At 47.1% G+C, this 22,906-nt stretch overlaps 1 protein-coding gene across 5 annotated transcripts in view; it reads right to left on the bottom strand.

The window, feature by feature from the left end:
* Rps6kc1 (ribosomal protein S6 kinase C1) overlaps positions 1-22,906 on the bottom strand; it is a 250,085-nt gene that overhangs the window by 33,534 nt on the left and 193,645 nt on the right. For 4 of the 5 annotated variants that reach the window (XM_029559457.1, XM_008824853.3, XM_008824854.3 and 1 more), the window contains one exon: positions 18,814-20,286. The exons of the other annotated variant lie outside the window; for it this stretch is intronic. In XM_029559457.1, coding sequence (XP_029415317.1) covers positions 20,176-20,286 — 111 coding nt within the window. In that variant the 3' untranslated portion in view covers positions 18,814-20,175. Of the gene's footprint in view, positions 1-18,813; positions 20,287-22,906 lie in introns of those variants that run through there. 5 annotated transcript variants of the gene reach the window in all.

Genomic DNA, 22,906 nt, shown 5'->3' with positions numbered 1-22,906 from the left:
AGAGAGAGAGAGAGAGAGAGAGAGAGAGAGAGAGAGAGAGAGGTGTAGGTACCCCAGAAGCTCTTATGTATGCCCCTTAATCAAAACCCACTTCCTCCAAACTAACAATCATCCTGTGACAGTTGCCTCTTTGCCTTCTGAAAAGACCATTACCTAAATGTGCTTCTCTAAACACTAGTCTTAAGTCTCTTAAACTTTTTAGTATCTTTTAATTCTCTGGGTCTAAGCCATAGGCTCCAGGTCTACACCTTTCTTCATGAATGACCTGCTGAAGAAATCAGGCTCCTTGCCTGCAGGTGTCTAAGTCTGATGCTGTTAACTGCAAACTCTGGGGGAGGTCAGCACGGGTCCCTGTATCATATTCCTTAAAGTTGACAGCTCAGTTGAGCCCATGTGCAGACCCAGGCTGGAGCCCTTTCTCAGGACTGTAAGCGGTGTCTGAGGCACATTAGGAAGCACGTTGGCAGGATCCAAAGCACCACTGTTACTAAATGCCTGACTCCAGCACCGGGGGTTGCCAAAAGGTGGCCTTCTAATTCCACACTTTCATCTTATGGCTGGAGGAGTTTATAAACAAACTCTGCTCCTCACTCTCTACGTGGAATCCAGGTCATCATTCATATAACAATAAGTATGAATGCTTTTCCTTTGTTTTCTAATTTTCAAGATAATAAATTTGTTCCCAAGAATTCTCCCCAGGTGATCACTTCCTTTTAATATCATTTTCAGTCTTGCATCTAAACGGTGATGATGAGGCTGGCAATTACTTTTGAAGGTCAAATTGTCCCATCTTTGGCCAAGAGGAAGTTCTGAGCTCTTTTAAGAGGTCTCAGAATTTTCTGAAGACTAGAAGTTTCTGTGTGGTCTGCTGTGAGATAGCCGCACTTGGTCTGGTGACTCCTCACCAGACTCCTTTCTGAAGATAAGAGCACAAGCCCCGCAGAGCTGCATCAAGGACTTTGCACTGGACAATCTAGGTGATGCCACTGATGTGAGGATTTGGGATTTTCATCTTTATGTTTAAGTGTAAAAACTAAATTTAAATGGAGCAATGAACAGCAATACATAGGGGGACTGGAGAGATGGCTCGGCAGCTAAGAGCACTGGCTGCTCTTGCAGAAGACCCGAGTTTGGTTCTCAGCACCCACATGGCAGCTAACAACTGTCCATAACTCCAGTTCCAGGGGCTCCAGCGCCCTCTTCTGACCCCTGGGGGCATTGTATGACATGGGTACACTTACATACATGTACGCAATACATTCATTCACATAAAATAATAAAAAATAAATAAATAAAGCAATACATGGGGGGCTGGCAAGATGGTTCAGCAGATACAGGCTTGCCACCAAGCCTGACAACAATCACTGGGACTCACATGTTACAAAGAGCGAACTGAAAGCCATGTGACATCCACACGTGTGCCACTGCACATATAAGCCCCCACACATACACAATAAATAAAAATGTAAAATCAAAACAACAATACCAGGTATGGTGGTGCACGCCTATAATCCCAGCACTTGGAACATGGAGACAAGAGGATCAGCAGTTCAAGATCATCCTCAGCAAGTCTGAGACTAGCCTGTGCTACATGAGACCCTAGCTTAAAAGAAATAAACAAGAAAATAGCAAAGATGAAAACACATCACAAATCTATTTAGAGACTTTCTGTTCAGATTCAGTATTATGTGGTTTGGGTTGGTTTGAGTTGTATGCTATGTAGGGGGGAGGGTGAAGGAAAGGGCTTATTTCACCTTGCAAATCCTGGTGATCATTGAGGGAAGCCAGGGAAAGAACTCAAGCAGAAACACAGACATGAGCCATGGAGGAAAACTTGCTTCCAGATTCATGGTCAGGGACCTTTTGCATACAGCCCAGGTGAACCTGCCCAGAGATGACATCACCCACAGTTTTCTGCAGCCTCCTGCATCAATTAGGAACCAATCCCATAGATGTGCCCACAGGCAAATATGGTGGAGGAAATTCCTCTGTTGAGATTCCCTCTTTGTAGATGTCAAGTTGACAAAAACTAAGTGGAGAATCCCCCACCCCTGGTCAACTAAGCGGACAATCTCCCCACCCCTGGTCAACTGGACACATAACACATCACTATTAAACTACACCCTTTCCTTTCTGATCTGCATGATCTCATGTTATCACAATATAAAATAAAATTCAACTTTAAAAATACAACCTTCAAAAATTCTGCTGGGCATGGTGGCACTCACCTTTAATCCCAGCACTTGGGAGACAGAGGCAGGTGGATTTCTGTGAGTTGCAGCCAGCCTGGTCTACACAGTGAGTTCCCAGCCAGCTGGGGCTACAGGGAGACCCTGCCTCAAAAAAAAATAAAAATAAAAAAAAAAAAACACCCAACATTTTAAAAGTTCTATGTTTCATTTAAAAAAAAAAAAAAAAAAAAAAAAAACCATAGCCTGGGGGCTGGAAACATGGCTCAGTTAAGACCACTGGCTGTTCTTGCAGAGGACCTGGGTTCAAATCTCAGCACCCACATGGCAACTAACAACCATCCCTAACTCCAGGTCTAGGGGATCCAAAGCTCTCTTTTGTCCTCCATGGGCATTGCAGGACACGGATGCACTTATATACATACAAGCAATACATACATACACATAAAATAAAAATAATTTTTTTTAAGTTTTTCGAAAAATCCATTCTCTGTTAACTATAGGCTCCTTTAAAATCCAAAATAAATCTCATACTTTCTTATTTCAAAAAGAAAGAATTGGGGCATTCAAAAAACATTTTTTGAGACAGGGTATCCCTGTAGTCCCAGCTGGCCTGAAATTCTCTATGCAGGGCAAGCTGGCTTTGATCTCACAGAGATCCACGTGCCTCTGCCTCCCGAGTGCTGGGACTAAAGCTGTGCACCACCTCGCTCAGTGGGATTCAGTACCATGCAGTCTTGACTGCTTCGCCTCAGAATCTCCTTTCCATTCTGAGTCCTGGACCCTGAACCAGAGGGAATACTATCGTCCAGATTTCCTTGTATTGCGACCTGGTTTATCTTCTGTGCCTCGGTCTGATCCTCCCATTCTAATAAAACACCTGCATCAGGTAATTTACACACAGCAAACATTGCTAGGTCTTCAGAGGCTGGAAGCCGTAGAGCAAGCGCCAGCAGATCTGTGTCCAAAGGCTCTCACTCTGCCACGCAAATGATGGAAGAGGGGAACAGCTTGTAAACAGCAATGTCATCACCTCTGTTCACTTCAACAGCCTTAACACTACCTCGCTAGGTACTAACTGCCATCATGGAAATGGTGCGGTGACGGCATGACAGCAGGTGTGTCCACACCTCTTAGTCCTTCATAGATCTACAAGTAACTGCTGGATTTTTAACTTTTTAAAAATTTTTACTATTGTTATTTTATGTGTATGAGTATATTGCCTACATGTGTGTAGGTGTACCCATGTCATACAATGCCCATGGAGGTCAGAAGAGGGCGCAGATGCCCTGGAACTGGAGTTATGAACAGTTGTTAGTCACCATGTGGGTGTTGGGACTTGAACCTGGGTCCTCTGCAAGAACAGCCAATGCTTTAACCAGTGAGCCATCGCCCCAGCCCCCAGGTCCTTAACTAATTTTATGTTGATCTCTCTTTTTAAAATATTTTATTTTTAAGTTATATGTATGCATGTATTGCCTGAGTGTAGTTAAGTGCACCCGTGTCGTGCAATGCCCACAGAGGACAGAAGAGACTGTCGGATGCCCTGGAACTGGAGTTACGGACAGTTGTTAGCTACCATGTGGGTGCTGGGATTCAAACCCGGGTCTTCTGCAAGAACAGTCAGTGTTCTTAACCACTGCACTACCTCTCCAGCCCCTATGTTGATCTCTTCACCCCAGCTGTCTACAAAGTATTTTCTACTCAATTCCTTAGGAAGAGGTCATGGGAGCTGTTACGGACTAAATACCTGGGTCCTCCCAGAACTCATGTTAAAACCGTAATCCCCAATGTGATGGTAGAAGGTGGGGCTTTTGGCAGGTAATTATGAGTAGAGGAGGTCACACAATGAAGCCCCCACAAAGGGGATTAGTGTCCTTAGAGTAATCAGAAGAGCTTGCTTCCTCTGACTCCCCACATCAGGACACAAGATGTCAGTACTAGACAAATGGGGAGAGGGTCCTCACCAGAACCAACCATGTCGCCTGATCTCATATGTCAACCACATATCAAGTTCTGTTCTTTATAAACCACCCACCCGTGGTGTCCTGTCACAGGACTTCAAAGACAAGAGGAAAACTGGGGCTGGAAGGGTGACTCGGCGGCTAAGAGACTGCTTGCTCTTCCAGGGGACTAGGAATAGGTTGCCAGAACCCACATAGTGGCTAACAACCATCAGTAACTCCAATTCCAAGAAATCTACTGTCCTCTTCTGGCCTCTGGGGACAGCAGACATGCACATGCTGGACTTACATACATGCAGGCAAAACACTGATACACATTAAAAAATCTTGTGAGAGAGCTACTTCCTGAGTTCTTGCACACTGATCACTGTCTGTGCTTATATTAGTTATTATTGCTATTGCTGTGATAAAATACCATGACCAAATCAACTTAAGAAGAGTTTATTCTGGCTTATGGCCCTTGTGGTGGTTTGAGAATGTCCCCTATACGCTCAAAGTATTTGTCCCCAGTTGGCGGCACTGTTTCGGGAGGTCTTAGAAGGTTGTGGCCTTGCTGGAGGAAGCATGTACTGAGGGGAGGGCTTGGAGAGTTCTTAAACTCCGCTGGATTTTCAGTCACTCTTTAATTCCTGTGTCTGCTTGAAGATGTGAGCCTCTGCTTTCTGCTCCTGCTCCAGCCACCACCTGCCACCACCCCTCCCAGCCATTTAGGATGCTAATCCCTCTGGAACCTGGACCCATAAACTAAATAAATAAACTCTTCCTTCTGAAAGTTGCTTTGGTCAGTGTTTCTATCACAACAGAAAAGTGACTAATAGAGTCCTAGAGGGCGAGATGTCCATAAAGGTGGGGCAAGGAGCCAGAGCAGGAAGGTGGAAGGTTACATTTTCATCTGTACACAGGAAGTGAGGGTGAGGCTATAAATCCTCAAAGTACATCCCAGTGACATACTTCCTCCAGCAAGGCTCTATCTCCTAAAGGCTCCATAACCTCTCCAAACAGTACCACAAACTGGGAATCGAGTGTTTAAATATAGAAGCCAAGGAGGACATTTTCTATTCCAACCACAACAGTGTCCTTTAATATTTGGAAGCCAGTTTGGCTGGATATAAAATCTTTGGCTCACTTTCTCATGTTTTACAAATATATCAATTTACTTTTTTTCTCTCCAATAAGTGATGCTGTTGGGAATTGTGCTGGATAGCTTTAGTGTCAATCTGACACACCTGGGTTGAGGGAGCTTCAATTGGGGAACTGCCTTCACTGGACTGGCCTGTGGCCATGTCTGAAGGGCATCTTCTTGATGAGTGATGTGGGAGGGCCCAGCCCACTGTGGGTGGTGCCACCCCTGGGCAGGTGGGCCTGTGTTGCATAAGAAAAGCAGGCTGAGCAGGGCCAGGGGGAACAAGTCAGTAAGCAGCGTTCCTCCATGGCCTGTGCTCCAGCTCCTGCCTCCAGGTTCCTGCACTGAGTTCCTACCTTGGGCTCCCTAATGAACTGTGACCTGGGAGATGTAAGCTGAATAAACCCTTTCCTCCCCAAGTTGGTAGTGGTCAGAGTGTTTTGTCACAGCAATGGAGAAACAAACTAGGACAAGAAGTGTCATGTGAAACTTTCCCCATAAATCATGGGCTCTTTTCCCTTTTCTCGATGTCATGATGTCTCCACTTCCAGTGTGCAATGTGCCCTGTCCACAGTGAGCTTCATATTTGAATTTCAGGAATGTTTTCTTAGATTTTTTTACTAGGTTAGTTCCCTTCTTTCATTTTGTGTGTGTGTGTGTGTGTGTGTGAGGGAGGGAGGGAGGGAGAGAGAGAGAGAGAGAGAGAGAGAGAGAGAGAGAGAGATCTCCTAATTATTTGTTCCATCTTTGTCTACCTCAACATATGGTGCTTTTTCTTGAAGCCTTGTTATTATTTTATTATCAATTCCATTTCTTGGAAGGCATTTTCTGTTTTGTTTTGTTTTATGTGTATGAGTATATTGCCTGCATGTATGCGAGTGCATCCATGTCGTGCGATGCTGCGGAGGTCAGAAGGCGGCTTCCCCTGGAACTGGAGTTAAGGACGGTTCGTAGCCGCCATGTGGGTGCTGGGAACCAAACTGGGTCCTCTGCAAGAGCAGTCAGTGCTCTCAACTGCCGAGCCGTCTCTCCAGCCCCAGTTTTCTGTTTTTAGTCCTTTTTTGGTCCCTAGTTTTGTCTTCATTTCTGAAATTTTTTCTTTTATTTTCAATTCTTTCCTGAGTTGTCCTATTATCTCCAAACATTCTAATTATGGCTTCATGTCTTATATAATTTTTTTAATGTCTCTCAATTCATTTTGAAATTCGTTTTCATAATTTGTGAGCACATCCTTCTGGAATATGTTCATTGCATATATGGACATTATTCTATTCCAAGTTCTTTTTTTCCACTATCTTTGCATCCCAGGGCTTGATGTTGACTTTTCTTTCTTTTTTTAGAGACAGGGTCTTACTAGATAGCCCAGGCTGGCCTCAATATCATGATCCTCATGCCTGAGTGCAGGGAGAGCAGGTGTGTTCCACCACACCCCACGACTTTCTTGGGTCATTCGTTTTAATGTGAAATTTGTCCTCCTAAACTATGAGAACAAAGCAGGTTAGTTTCTCACTTCACAGAGCTCCCTCTTCTGTTGCTTCAGTGAAATGTTGAAACACGCCTGACCTCTCGCTGAGATTCCCTAACTGGTCCCCAGGATTGCTGTGGGCAGTTCCCTTATCTCTGTCCTGCCCATTCCGGGCAGTTTTTCCTTGGCACACTGCCTTTTACTTGACACATCTCTGAAAGCGAATTTTGAGTTGAAAGGCAGGTGCCTTTGTCTCCTTATCCCAAGCTCTGTGCACTTACAAGTGTTAGAATGAAATACCTTCCACCTGCAGCTGGTGGCCTCGGGCAGGTGCTGAGCCTCCCATGAGGGCTGGTTGGCTCCCTGGGCTGCAGTCAAAAGCTGCAGCTTCTGATCTCCCACATGCCACCCACTTCTGGCTGCTGGGATTTCATTTTCAACTGCTTGCGTTTGGCACTCATGGTGTCTTGCCACCTAGTTTTGTTGAAAATGTTGTCTATGAATTTTTGATTCTGCTCTCTAGCTGTTCTGCAGGTAGGATGATGACGGCAGCATGCTGTCCCCATCCCAGTCTGCCAGGGTCACCATCTCTTAATTCAAGCTACTTTTTGCTTCTTCTTGACTCCTTCTTTAGCTGATCTGGAGCCTCCATTTTGCAAAGAACCCTCGATGTATGTGTGTGTTGGGGCGGTGCTGTTGGGAGGGGATATCATGTGGAAAGGGGTCAGGTATATAGGTTCTGTGTTTAAATTGGACTTTTCATCACTGTGACGAATACTTGAAACAATTTAGGAGAAAAATTAATTTCTGCTGTTTCAGAAGTTTCAGTCCAGTTAGCCCAGCCCGTGGTAAGGCAGAGCGTGTGACAGGGCGCTGCAAGGAAGAGTGTGTGATGGAAGGGCATAGCGAGGCAGAACGTGTGACAGGGGAGTGCAGTGAGGAAGAGTGTGATGACATGAATGTGGTGGGGTGAGATGCTTAGGTCTTGGCAGCCAGGAAGTGGGGGGAGGGGGTGCCCATCAAAGACACACCCCTAGAAAACTACTTCCTCACCAGGCCCCACCCCACCTAGTCTCCACTTCCATTCAATAATGCCATCAAATCCCAAATCCAGTCATCAAGTCAGAGTTCTCATGATCCGATCACCTCTTAGTGGCTGGATCCAGTGGCTGGGGATCAAGTCTTCACACATGAGCCCTCATGATTGGCTAGACGAGGGAGAGCTGCAAAGGGGAAAACATAATCCTTGCCTTTAGTTTAGAGCCAAGAACCCAAGATACCAGTGCTCAGGGACTCCAAGCACCTCAGTCACAGAACCAGCTCTGATTAGCTTGCCCACTGGATGACTCACCTTCCCAGGGCCTCCATGTCTCCATCTGCAAAACAGAGTGCTCCCTCCGGCAGAAATGTGTGGAAGAAGTGAGCCAGCAGAAGCACATGACAGCTGGTCACCATGACCTGCATCTCTGAAGGCCGCGCATGCCTCATCCTGCCTCTCCCCTCCACGGCCTGGACAGCGAGCGCCCAAGACACATGCTCAGCACTGGAGCCTCATACCTTGAGAAGAGGATTGAAAGTCCTATAATGTGATCATTAAAAGGCTCCCAAGTCTCATCATTGATGACAAGGGTTAATGTGTCCATGGTTGAGGGCTAGCCTCAGAAAAGACCCTGCACATTGAAGAAATGGCCTTTACTTCAAACGTCAACTATCAGAAGACATGGAAGAGCTGAGTTTTTAAAATGCATTTTTTATTATTCAGCCTTCAGCAGAAATGTCACCTTTCTAAAGCAAGCTGTTATCATGCACTCCCCGTGCCAAACGGACGCCTCTGAGGAGCAGGATTTGATCTCAGCATTTTTAGTGATTTGTGTTTCTCTTTCAAGGAGCTCCATGCCTTAAGGCACCTGCGACACTAACAGCACAAGAAGGTAAGTTTGCAGGAGGAGCCGGCTCCCAACATGAACCAGGGGCTTTACAGATCAGGCCAAGAGTGGCATCAAAGCCAGAGCCCGAGGTCCCCTTGGCCACTAATCCAGGTCCCCCTCCACGAGGCACATTGTTTTCTGGTGGGCACCTTGGTTGAAACCATAGTCTCAAAGAAACTCTGTTTTGTGACAAGGCCCCCATCCGCAGCTCAGCCACATGACAGGCCTAGAAGCAGCCAGCACAACTGCTGGTGACGCTTGCCAACAAGCCAGATGCTGCCACACACTGGCATCTGGGCCCTGGAATAGCAACCATGTTCTCAGTCTGGCTAGGGATTCTGACCCCAGCTTCAGAAGGAGACAAAGGCAGGAAAGAAAGAGATGGAGTGAGGGGAGGGAGGGCAGCCTGTGGAAGGGTCTCTTGGTAATTTCCCTACCATGGATTTAGGGCTTCAACAAAAGGCTCGTTGGAAAGCTGCACCCGGGAACTGCAATGGGCGGGAGAGGTAGTGATGGGGAGATTCGAAACCCAGAGTTGTTCTGGCACCTGGGGAGTGGGGGTGGCGGATTCAAAAGGAGACAGCTGCAGCAGGCAGCGCGGCTCTCCCCTCCTCTCCTCCAGCCATGATAGCCCACAGTGGAGCTAAGCTTCAGGATATAGCTCCAATCTGCACAGAGGGACAGAGTGGCATCCATGGCTGTCGCTCCTGCTCTCTGGGTGCCAAGATGCACCAGAGCCAGCGAGGACGATTAAATAGCAAGGGCCAGATCCAGACCCAGCCTGGAGGTGCTTCGCGATCAAGAAAAGTGGAGTTGAGGGGTTCTGACCCCAGAAATGGGGTACAGGCAGAAGGAAGCCCCATGCCTTGTGGTGACTCTTGGTCCGAGGTGCTCCTGGCCTGACAGAGGCCTTGGGTCACACTGTAGCCACACAGATGGAGGCCCAGTTGGGCGGGAACAGGTCGAACCTCAGTGTGGACAGGGAAGACAAGAGAATAAAAAGCACCCAGCCATTCTTTCCCCAAATAGCAAATTCTACCCAATGACCCCTTGACTCATCTCCATGCCTGTCAAGAGTTACTCAGGCCCTGGGAGCCAGTGCATGCTGAGGAGAGCCCGCCTCTGCAGTAAGAAGCATCTCACTGCTGAATTCCAGACCCTCCTGCCTTCTCAATATCTCTCCTACTGAAAATAAAATTACCTGAACATTTTACCAGTGTTTACTGGAAAGTCAAATATATATGTATTTGAGGGATAATATATGTTCTTGTTTGTTTTCAATTGCTGTAACAAAACACTCTGACCAAAACCAACTTGGGTGCTAACAGGTTTATTTGTCTTATATCTCCCGGGTCACAGTACATCGCTAAGGGAGCCCAAGGTAGGAACTCAGGGCAGGAACCTGGAGGCAGGAGCTGGAGCACAGGCCATGGAGGAACACTGCTTACTGGCTTGCTCCCCAAGCCTGTGCTCAACCTGCTTTATTATACAACACAGAACAACACGCCCAGGGGTGGCACCACCCACAGTGGGCTGGGCCCTCCCACATCACTCAATAATTAAGAAAATGTCCCACAGACATGACCACAGGCCAGTCCAATGGAGGCAGTTCCCCAATTGAGGCTCTCTGTACCCAGGTGTGTCACGTTGACAACCAAAGCATCCAGCACAGATGTATTATATATAATATATATTTTAGGGACAATATGTAGTGTATATATATATATATTTGGGGAAATAATATATCATTTACTATATATTATACCTTAAAAATAATCTCAACTAATAACATTCTTAGTACCTTACAAATAACCTCACAATAAAAAATTTTAAAATGGATTGCCCATAGTCCCCTCACCTCCACACTTAAATATAAAAGGTTAGAACTATGGAGATGGCTCATCTAGTACAGTGCTCACCATGAAAGCCAGAGAGCTTGGGTGCCACCCCCAGATCCCACAGAAAAGTAGATAGAAAAAACTGATTCAACAAGTTTTTCCTCCAACTTCCACACATGCCACGTGCATGCTTACACACACATCATACACACATACAATAATTAATTTAGATGAGAAAGGGGATCAATTGAGGTCACCTGACATTGACCTCTACATGTATGTGCACATTCGCCTGCACAAACATGTGAACATGTATACACATATTCCCCCCCACACAATAAACACACATCTTTGAAGAGCATGTTATTTTGGTATCTTGCTGAGAAGCTCGATGCCAGTTGCAAAAGGTAAAATGACACCAGATAGTATCTCGAGCTGAGTCGTCCTTCTAGAGAAAATGCACAACAGCCAGGAGACACTCAGAATTCAGAGAGAACATTCTGTAATCTTTCCCAAACTTGGTTTTGAGTCTTTGCATCCTGTCTTGAACAAGACGAGGGACTAAATGCTGGCTCTCAACTGCAGCAGTGTCTGAGAAGGGACCCGAAGCCCAACCATGCTCAAGGGATCAAAATTCAAGCCTGACAGCTAGACCATCTATTGTAACAAAGGCCTTCAAGGACAAGACCTGTCCATCAAAGGCAACCGACAGCCGTGGCTGGTCTCTGGGGACCGAGCCACTCTGCACCACGTGTGCCTCTTTTGCCCTCCCCAGCTGCCAACCCCCACTGGCTTTTCTCTCCCTCCATCACTTTGATGCCGTCTTCTATGAATCACCCTTCCCCAGTTACACAAGGACTGTGCGGCCAGCTTCCACGGAAATACACTGGGTGCTGCAGCGCCTTCAAACCGGGACCGCACACCAGGGGCGTGATGCTCAGCACACCCTAGGCAGAGGCAAGTTCAAGTGAAAGAAGCCAGAGGCTCTGAACTTGCACAGGCATCAGACTCCTCTGGAGGTGCGGGGCTTCTTAAAACCCATGCTGCCATGATTCAGCAGCACCCAGATGGGGTCCAGAACCTTTTTAACAATGGTCCAGAATTTTTTTTTTCATTTCCCTAAAGCTTTATTTCTGGAAATAATTTCAAACTTAAAGAAAAAGTAGCAAGAGTGAAAATAAACAGGTTCCCCTGACCCAGTGTTCTAGTTTGCTTTTCTGTCTGTGGGAGGAAAGGGTTTATTTCAGCTTTATGTACCTCACTGAGGGAAGCCAGGGAAGGAACTTGAGGCAGGAACTGAAGCAGGAGACCATGGAGGAATGCTGCTCAGTCAGTTACCTTTCTTTTATAGTCCAGGCCCACCTGCCCAGGGATGGCATCTCCTACACTGGGCTAGACCCACCTACATCAATTAATAATCAAGAAAATGCCCCAAAGACATGCACACAGGCTAATGGGATGGAGGTACTACCTCAGTTGAGATTCCCTCTTCTCAGGTGAGTATAGGTTTGTGTCTAATTGACAAAAACTAACCAGCACACTCAGAATGGGGGAACACTTTTTGAGATAAGCTATGTCAAAGATCTAGTTAGTACAAAGAGATAAGTCCCTAAGAACAAAGGTCAGAATATTATCCAAACAGTAAACAACCAAGTACCTAAGACTACAGCACTGGACAGTGGGCTGGGACCCAGGACTCTGAGTTCCGAATGGTGGGGAAGCCAACACCGGCCATGCACATCTCTCACATCTCTCCTGATCCTGGCTGGCAATGCATGGGCTCTCCTGACCATCACTGGCCATGCACAGGCTCTCCTGATCTTGGCAGGTCATGTACGCGCTCTCCTGATCCTGGCCAGCCATGCACGGGCTCTCCTGACCATCACCGGCCACGCCCAGGCTCTTCTGATCCTGGCCAGCCACACTCGGGCTCTCCTGATCCTGGCCGTCCATGCACAAGCTCTCCTGACCATCGCCAACCATACTTGGCCTCGGCCATGCTCGGGGTCTCCTAATCATCACTGACTATGCATTGGCTCTGCTGGATTTCCCTGGAGACTCCTTGGGGTGATGCTACAGGCAAGTCACTACCTACTGGTATAAAGTGGCTTCAAAAAAAAAGCAAGCAATGTTTGATGGGGAAACTGCACTTGAGGAGCAGGAGGCTGACTGCAGCTCTCCTCCACATTCTCTGGGTTTTATCTCCAGTCTGAATCTGTTCTGACGCCTAACTTCTCTCCTTGTGTCTAATCTCTTTCCCTCCGATTATTCTCCATTCTAACCCTAAAATTATCCACCACCCACCACCCCCCCGCCGCCAGTAGCTGTCACTCATGCCAGCTCAGCCCCATTCACCTGGCCTTCCATGTTCCCATTTCCCTACCTTGATACACTATAGATTCATTCTGTCTCTCTCGCCCCTTGCTCAATCCTCCCCACCTCCTCTGATTTTCATTTATTTTGTGTGTGTGTGTGTGTGTGTGTGTGTGTGTCTGTGTGTGTGTGTGTGTGTGTGTGTGTGTGTGTTCCCTGGAAACTTTCTTCTCCCCAAACAAAATACAGGAAATAAAATTTCTGTGTCAAAAAAAAATTTTTTTTAGGGGCTGGAGAGCTGGCTCAGCAGTTAAGAGCACTGGCTGCTCTTGCAGAAGACCCAGGTTCAGTTCCCAGCACCTACATGGCAGCTAACAACTCCAATTCCTGGGGATCCGATGCCCTCTTTTGACCTCTGTGGGCATTGCACAACACGGATGCACTCACATACATGTAGGCAATACACTCATACACACAAAATAAAAACAAATGAAAAAAGTCTTACCCTCCACGCTGTGCCCACATGCTCACTACACCCTCATTTGCTTCTTTCCTCCCTGTATTTTACAAAGTCCTTGAAGCAAGTTCTGCTCAGCAAGGGGCAGAGGAGTAGGAGGGGATGGAGGAGGCGGGGGAGCCATGAGAAGGGGTAGAATAGCTCAGTTTGGGTTTTCTTTGTCATTCAGAATTTTGTTTAAAAATTTTCCAACAATCTAATATTTTCTTTCTAGAACGATGCTAAGAAACCAAAGTGCCACGGAGATTGTTTAATGTTCTACCTCTAGAGCTCCTCTCTGTCATCTGGCTTTCATGCCCATCTCCCTGGAGCCCACGGCAGCACATCTAGTCCCTTAGCTGCCTTTGAAATCAGTTCCTCCTCAGCTCCCTCTCACGTTTGCCTCTTTTGGCAGGTGATCAAACTTGGACCTTGTAACCTCCTCGTTTTACGAAGTAGCCAAGATTTGAAGCAATCCTACCAGTGTTCCTAGAAGAGCTGGCCTTCTGATAGGAAATTTTTTCCAGGAACTTTACTGGAACAGGCTGCAGAGGTTCTCAGTGTGCCCAAAGCTGGCTCCGCTGTGCCACATTTGGTAAAAGGGATTCCCAACCGAAAGAAGGCACAGCTGCTGGGTGTGGTGGTACATGCCTTTAATCCAGGCCTCCCTGGAAGACAGAGGCAGGCAGATCTCTGAGTTCCAGGCCAGCCTGGTCTATATAGCAAGTTCCAGGCTAGGTGAGGGTAAAGGGAGACCCTGGGAGGGAGGGAGGGAGGGAATGAGTGCCCTCCACCCATCTCAAAGGCAGGCCAGCCATCTACGAGCCTGGACAAACTCAAGTAGCTTCTATGTCTGCCCAACTCTTCCTGAGCAGAGACGAAGAGTCATTCTTCTATTTTATTAATCTATTGTTACTTTTTATCCTGTGTGTGTCTTCATGTGTGTGTGTGGGGGGGGGTACACACATGCTATAACACGCATGTGGAGGTCAGAGGAAACCTTGAGTGTGGGTCCTCCCCTTCCACCTCATTGAGGCAGGGTCTCCTGTTCAGCACTGCATACACCAGGCCAGCTGGCCCAAGAACCTCAGGATTCTCCCGCCTTGCCCTAGGAGGGCTGAGATTGCAGATGCTTGCTCTTTACATGGGTTCTAGGGGCCCAAAGTCAGGTCCTCACACTTGCGCAGTAAATGCCCCCGTCCCTGGCCATGTGGGCCTGGCTGCCTCACTCGGTGCCTTTCCTCTTCCTGCTTAGACCTCCCCTGAGATAAGCTGCCCACATCGAGAAGCCGTGCAGGGCTCACCCTTTCACTACACATCGTCTGATCATAAGTCTTACGAAGACGGACCCTAGCTCTGACTTCCTATTCACTGTCCTTGAAAGAGGCAATGACAACAAGTCTTGGAAAAGAGGTTCTGCCTCCCATTTCCCTACTGCGCTGATGCTTCCAACTGTATTTAGAAAGCGCTGACCACACAGCTCTGGCTATCCAGGAGCCCTCTAACATGAGGGCTTAATGTGAAAACCCAAGATGAGCCAAGGATACATCAAATACAAAAATTCAAATCACCTAAGCTGGGAGAAGTTAATGTTCTGCACTAATAGGAACAGAAAGTACCAATTTCGAGCTCTGATTATGCCCTGCCAAAGGACTGGGTCAGATAAACAGCAAAATGTGATAGACAGGGTATGGGGATAGGACCACCACCACAGGCATGGAGGTCAAGGAAGAGGGCAGTGTGGGAATGGCCCACCCTCTGCCATGTGTGTGTAGGTGCCCACAGAGACCAGAAGAGGGTGTCAAATCTCCTGGAGATGGATTTACAGATGGTTGTAAGTCATCCAAAGTGGGTGCTGGGAACCAAACTCGGGTTCTCTACAAAAACAGTGTGTGGCCTTAACCACTGAGCCACCTCTCCAGCTCCTCTATAATCTTTATTGGCAAGGGCTATAAATTACCAAGGGCTATGCTGCTGAGGGAGGCCTGGCAGCAACCCTAGAAATAATAGAAAAATAATTACAAGAAAACAGTTAAGTATCAATTTCGGGTTTTCACTAACCTTTTCTGTCTACAACGTGAATTTATCATATTAGTTCACATTGAAAAATAAAAAAAAAATCATATACTTGCAGAGCACAGAGGTTGCCACTCCTCGCTCTGCAGTATGGGACACATCCAAAATGATGCCTTATGATTAGGGTTAGAGGCCAGTTAGAGACACTGCCAGCACCACTCTACAGCTGTCATGTTCTGCAACCCTCAAGGACAGAGCTGGAGACACCAGGCTTCATCACCCACAGCATTTAGACAAACTAAAGAAGATACTCAATGTTATGCTCCCAAGTGAGCCCATGGGAAAGGACCCAGGGGCCCTTGGGAGGCACAGAACTGTTCAGTTCTATAGTCAGGCTTCTTTCGATTAGGATACCCCAGTGTGGGGCAAGTCGGGATGTGCTGTGTGTGGGCCCCAGGGTACAGTTGCTGGCCACAGCACAGCTGTGTTACCCTCCCTAGTACATGTACTACATGAATGCAGAAGTCACTCTTGGCTCCCACTGACCCTGAAATAAGTGAGGAAAAGGTTGAGGGTCAAAACCCAGGAGTTGTAGCAGCTTAAAAGACAGTTTGAGTAAGGCAGGAGAGATGACTCAGTGGGTCAAGTGCTTGCACACAAACCTGAGGATCTGAGTTCAGATCCCCAGATCACAAAAAGCTGGTGAGATGGATGATGGTGACAGGGGAATCCAGGAAGCTTGCAGGCCAGCTAGCCTGACACACACAGCTGGGCACGAGGATCCCCACTTCAAACAAGGCGGAAGGTGAGGAATACCTCTGACTTCTTCACACATGCTGTAGCATGCACACCCACACACACAAACACACATACACTAAAACTAAATAATAAATCATATCGATCAATAAAGGCTGTTTAAATAGATTACAAGTTCAGTTAGTCTCTGCAAACCAACCAGAATGGTGTCTACCACAGGGAGGGCAACTGCCACAGGGAAGGCATGGAGAGGGCCAGAGACACTGGTGGAAGGGGCAAAGGTCTGCAGACCCACCTCACAGTACAGTGATTGTCATGAATAGTTCATATTCCATATTCAAAACTGCCAAAAGAATTGCGCGAAGGTGTAGTCGGTACATAAGGGACGCCTGTCCATCAGCCAGCTGACCATCCCACAGTACACATATACACCAAAGCATCACATTGTGCCCAACAAATACACCATTTTCTTTCAGTTGAAATAAAACCAGAGTCTTGCTATCGTAACAAGCTGAAAATATCTGTCTCAGATAATAGGAACTCTTGTCATAGTGTCAGCATGCTTCTACCCCATAGCTGTCCCTCTGCTCTCAGGAAGCATCACTTGCCTGCATGTCGGGTAGAGCTGGTGGATTTCTGCAGCACAGTTTCAGGCAGTGGCAACCTGTCTGGAAAAGGCCTTCTAAAAGAGCACAGAGAGGTAAGTCAGCAATGCTGCTAAGTCAATGTAGAGGCATAAAGTCACCAAGAAAGCACTCAAGATACCTGCACTGCGCCATTAATCACAGTGTCCAAGAGTAAAACACAAAACAGATAAACATCGTGAAAACCAAACGAGAGACAGACCCACAATGGAGTTCTATAAACAGATGAATAGCTAAAGTCAGCCAGGCTGGGGAGAGCAGGACACCAGGACCATTTAGGTCAGTCAAAATGACAGCCCTCCTTAGAAGTGGACTTCAACTCACCAGATGAGTAACTTATAAAATGTGGTATATACTCACAGTAGAGCACTATTCAGTCTTTAAAAAGAAAACTAGGAGCTGGAGAGATGGCTCAGCAGTTATGAACACCTGCTGTTCTTGCAGGGGACCTGGGTTTGGTTCCCAGCACCCACATGGCAGCTCACAACATCCATAACTGCAGTTCCAGGGCACCTAAGAATGCCCTCTTCTGACCTCTGTGGAGGTGCACTTACATACATGCAGTGTACTTGCGTACTTGATACACGCAGGCAATACACTCATACACATAAAGTAAAAATAAGAAAACTCTGACACATTCTACAGCATGGATGAGCCTTAGAAACTTCATACCAAACAAACCAGACACACACAAAACAACGTGTAATTCCACATGAGGAGTCTACTACAGTGGTCAAACCCAGGAGAGCTGGAAGCTGGGGAGAGGGAGAACTGTGAACACAGTTTTCATTTGGGATGATAAGAGGGATGTGGTGACAGCTTCACAAAAAGCTAAGTGTGCTAAACATCACTACTGCAGTGTGCCCTTAAAAATGGCTGAAGGGGGAACTGGGGAGACAGCTCCGTGGGCAGTGTCTGCCACGCAAGCACAGGACCTGAACTCCGGCCCCCAGCACGCATGGGCATGCACCTGTAATCCCAGCACTGGGAAGGAGACAGGAGGGTACCCGGGACCACTCACCAGACCGTCTAGGCAAAATGAGCTCTAGGTTCAGTGAGAGATCTTGAGTCATAAACAGGCAGAGATGCCTGAGGAAGGCGCCTGACGTTGACCCCAACACACACACACACACGTACACGTACACAGAGCTCAAAATGACTAAAGCGGCAACATTTATTATATATTTTGCTCCAGTAAAATAGGAACATAGTACAAAGTGGCAATTTCTTTCATAATTCTGGTCTACATTCCACCCCACTTAAGCAAGCTAAATATAAACCACAAGAGGCCAGTCCCAACTCATGCCATCACACCAAAATGACTTGGGCCTCACCCACATCCCCATGCTCATCACTAAAATAGATGATGAATGATGTATTCACATTAAACACAAGCTCCAATCAAGCATGCAGACTGGAGAGCAGAATCACAGCAATGGAGTTGTGGCCACACTGCCATGGCAACCACCTGCTGACATGGAGTCCTTTGACTCCAAGAGCCCAGATCACATGAGAGGGCAGGGCCTTCACCTTCGCTGCAAAGTCCAACTTTTGTGTCACAGGGCACTTCTGGAAGGAAGTTCTGAGTACTTGCAGGCTTCCTACTGACCCACACAGGAAGTCATCCTGTCTCACCTGCCTGAGTTCCTGTTATGGGGCCAGGGGACTGACTGGGGAGCTAAAACCCAGCTCCAGGAACTGATGTCATCTTGACTGAGCTCTGATCCCGGTGACCTGCTCTCCCCACCTGGTGCTGTCACAGCCTTCAGCTGGGTTTCGGGTTATAAGGACCAAGAAGAAAAAAGGGGAGGAAAAAAAGTAGAAAATGGAGCAACGCTCGCCCATTTCCTGTGTTTGTACAAACAGCTTCTGCCTCTGACTAATCTGACAGAGACCTGGATGACAGCAGGTGGAGGCTGGACAGATCTCGGGGGTGGGGGACAGAAATTTTCAAGGGCTTCAGAGAACGGAGCTCAATGAAACAACTGCTTAGCTCGAATGCACACGGCCGGATCCGACCCCTGAGACCACAAACACACACAAATACGACGACAAAAGCCAAGGTAATTTCTGGTGGTCTCTAACTTGGAAGTAGTGCTTTATTCTTTAATCTTTGGGTAAAGTTTGAAAAATGAACATTAACATTTTAAAGTACTTGTAACTTTTTGTAAACAACACACGGCAACAGAGGCTTCCTTAGCAACATGAGGACGTGACACATATGTTTGGAAACAAGCAAATACTCAAATTCTCTCTGCAGAATGTGAAACAGATCAGGAGTTCAGCTCTGAACATCACCTGGCTGTGATGTGAAACAGGACTGCCATGCTATGCCATGTAGGCAGGATCCTACGGCTCCCAGTATACCAACCCAAAAGGAAAACGTGCTCAAGACAAAGCAGGAGAAACTGCTACTATCCCAAAAGAAAGGAAGCAGAGGGGCTGGAGAGACGGCTCCTGCAAAGGACCCAGCTTCGATTCCAGCACCCACATGGAGGCTAACAAGTATCTGTAACTCCAGTTCTGACCTCTGCAGGCACTGCATGGCATGGGAGCACTGACATACATGAGGCAATACACTTACACATATAAAATCTAAATTAACAATTAAAATTGAAAGAGAAAGGAAACAAAAAATGAAATCTAACCTACTAAATTAAGGAGACATAATTTTTTAACCATGTTTATTTTAAATCATGATTTCTTAGTCCTTCTTAGGCTGACAGAGTCTGAGGAAATAAACACCCCGTCCCTTTTTCGTTGTATGTATTTACGGGCATTAACACATCTGAAAGGATGAATGAGCAAACGGTACAGGAGATGGGGCGGGGCTGGAGGAGAGTCATGCGTCCACGGCCCCCTCAGCCTCAACCAGAGCAGTTCAAAGTTGACAGGAGTGTTTTTTCTTCAGAAGGCCTGAATCCTGCTCAAAATGCATGAACTGAACAGCATGGTAGGACAGTGTCCCCCCAGGCATTATGCATTTTTCTCACTTTGAAAGCCCCACTGGTGATGTTATTCCCAAAGCACTTATAGTGTTATTCAGCAAATGTTTACTTGGTCGTGTAAACCGGTCCTGGTTAGGAGAAGCACTGTTAGCTGCCACAGAGAAGTCCTTCCACCAAGTCAAACTTCCTTCTATACCTAAAGCCTCTTAGCAGAACAGGGCGCTCTGCAGGGCACCAGACTTTCAGCTGGGTTTGCAGTACACCTGCACCCTGAATGTGAGTGACGTCACACCTTGGTAAGGCGTATATGTAGCAGCTGCTGGCAAGGTCACTAATCTCTTGTCCAGCAACAAGTGTAATCGAGTCTGTTAGCCTCCCTGCCCCATCACTTCCTCCCAGGTCTTTGTCCCAAGGCTCCGGATGAGCTGAGCCAGGTTGTGTCTAGAGACGCTGGGCACCTGCAGATCCATCTGTTATGAGTGCTCCGAATGGTTCTCATCCTGTCAGTTCTGCCCAGTCCACGGGGGTGAAAAACGGGTGAGATTTAATATCTTCAACACCAGCCCCGCCAGCACCCAGACGCTCCAGAGGGTTGAACTGCAAGAGCTGAAACAGAAGGATTCGGTGAGTGACAGGACGCAGCGGGGGCAACGGGAAGAACTGGATTCAACTAGGTGACAAATAGGCCTGTCTACAGCCAGCTGCCGCCTTCCTGCAAGGGAGCAGTGTCTGACTGCACTCGGGCTGTGGCTGGTGGGGCATCTGAGCTGAGTGACAGCCCTTCAACTGCTAGCAGGCATGACCCAAGTAATTCCCCAGGTTTTGATTTGCAAGTGCGGGAGGCCCGCTAAGTCTCTCAGCGCCTGAACAGTTAACTACAAGGCATCAGGGCTAAACGGTACCCAGATCTGACCAAGCAAATCTGTGTTTCCAGATCACTTTCTTTGGAATGGCTGGTGCAAATAAAGTAATTTGGAACAAGGAATGAAACACATTTTGACTTCTTCAGAAACAGGAGTTGTGTATAAGATAAGCAATAACGTCATAGGCGACCACAGTTTTAATGGTAAAAAGCAGAAGCAGCTTTACACAGCTATCTGTGGACCCTAGGCATGCTGGGAGAATGTGTCCGAGACATTCCTGGACCCTCAAATTTTGTTTCAATAGTATTACCAAGGGACAATTTATACACTACAAAAATATCTATTGTAAGTACACAAGCCAATGGTTTATAGTAAATTTAGAGTTGAGTCATAATCTTCACAATTGCTCTAGACACTTGCGCTGACCCCCAGTCCCTCTGCCCTGGGTGCCACTGTCTACGAACATGCCGTTTCTGGATATACCGTGTAAGTGCAGTCATAAACACACAAATACGAAGGGCGGCTCTCTCCTCGCTCATCTCGGTGCCTGTGAGGAACAGCCACATGGAGACGGCACTGGCTTCACTTCCCAATAGTATTGCACTGTGGCTCTACCATGGGCTGCTAATCTAGTCAGCAGTCCATGGCCTCTGACTTCTTGGTTTGGGGCTGTATTGAATGAGGTTGTTGTTAACGTTATAGAGGCAAAAAAAGGCCCTTAGAGGAAAACTGGTGAAGAGAATAATCTCTAGCTTGGAGACTCTGGTGGAGTCTTTCCAGTTTTACAGGTCAGTCACCTGGTCCCAGGATCACCCAAGGGCTGTGGGTTCACCTTCAGTCATGCCAGACAGATAGGCTGCATGCCTAGTGTCCAATGAGAGGGTGAACTTTTCCTGCCCTGGAGCCCTGCCCCATGGTGCAGAGCTTAGGGACCAGGCCACAGACCGTTTTTCTCAGTTCTTCAGAGCACCTCTCCTTTTCTTCTTTCTACCTGCTTAAGTTCTATTTATTGTTTTCATTTTATGTGTGTGACAGCACTGCCTGCATGTATGTGAGCGTGCCATGGAGGTCAGAACTGGGTTTCAGATTCCTCTGGAACTGGAGTTAAGGGCGGCTCATAGGCACCATGTGGGTGCTGGGAATCGAACCTGGGTCCTCTGCAAGAGCAGTGCTCATAACTGCTGAGCCATCCCTCCAGCCCCTCTACCTCTTTTCTAAGCATGTTTTTTCCTAACACTTTGGGCATTTTTACTCTTTCCTTGAAACTCCCCACCATGCGGCTGCCAGTCCACCATGCCTGACCTCTATGCCGGCTCTAAACTGCCAGGCCTTTATGACTTTTTCCGTCTCCCCTCCATTCTCCTTAGGGCGGCTGCTGAGATTTGCAATGTGCCTGCCCTGGGGATTTTTTTTTTTTTTAATTCTAATAAAATTTTCCTAAAACTTCTAAGTCCATTCTTAAACTCTTTTATGAATGACACTAAGAGCCGGAAAGGGGACCCCATGTTCTCCTGTATCATCCGACTATCAGCATATCTCTTTGGTGAACGTGTTTTCAGCGGAGTTCCTTCCTAGGAATGGAACTCTGGGTCACACAGTAGGCCTGTGTTTAACTTACTAAGAAACTGCCCCATTCTACAGTCTCCTCGGCACGGTGCGAAGGCTCTAGTTTGCCTACCTCCTGTGCCTGTGCTTTGAGAAAGCTCTTCAGGGGGTACTAGTGACATCTTGTGATGGCTTCGACTTGCATTCCCCAGTGACTAATGACACCTGGCCACTAAGTTTTCTGTCTTATTGGATCACAAGAGTTTTCTGCACATTCTGAACGCAGGTGTGAGTACACGAACTGTATTTCCTCCCAGCCCGTGGCTTGCTTACCTGTCTTCATGGTGTCTTTTGAAGTGCTCCTGTTCTAATGAAGTTCACTTCACTAGTTCTTACTTTTATGGATCAGGCTGGTGCTGTCATGTCTCATTAGCCCCACTCAGCCCAAGGCCATGAGTATTTTCTCATGTTTTCCTTTACAGTTTTTATAGTCTTGGCTCTTACAGAAAGGCCTATGAGCTGTGTTAATTTTGCATATGGAATGAAGTGGGGGTCCTGGCTCATTGGTTTAGCAGACGAGCGTTTGATCTTCTTTCAAAGTTGTCTAGATGTTCTAGGAATTCTCGTCTTTTCACGTACAGTCGAACGGGCTGAAGTTTCCCAATCTTTGCTATCTTTTCAAAGAACCAAGTTATGATTTTTCTTTTCACTGACTTGTTTTCTATCTTACTGGTTTCTGTTTTCTTTCTTCTGCCTTGGATTTACTCTGCCTCCCTCCCTCCCTCCTTCCTTCCTCCCTCCCTCCCTCCTTCCTTCCT

Source organism: Nannospalax galili, unplaced genomic scaffold (genome assembly GCF_000622305.1).
Source record: "Nannospalax galili isolate Female #2095 unplaced genomic scaffold, S.galili_v1.0 scaffold648, whole genome shotgun sequence".
Taxonomy (NCBI): Eukaryota; Metazoa; Chordata; class Mammalia; order Rodentia; family Spalacidae; genus Nannospalax; species Nannospalax galili.
Note: the sequence above shows the minus strand (reverse complement) of the source record. Positions and strands in the feature narration are given on the sequence as shown.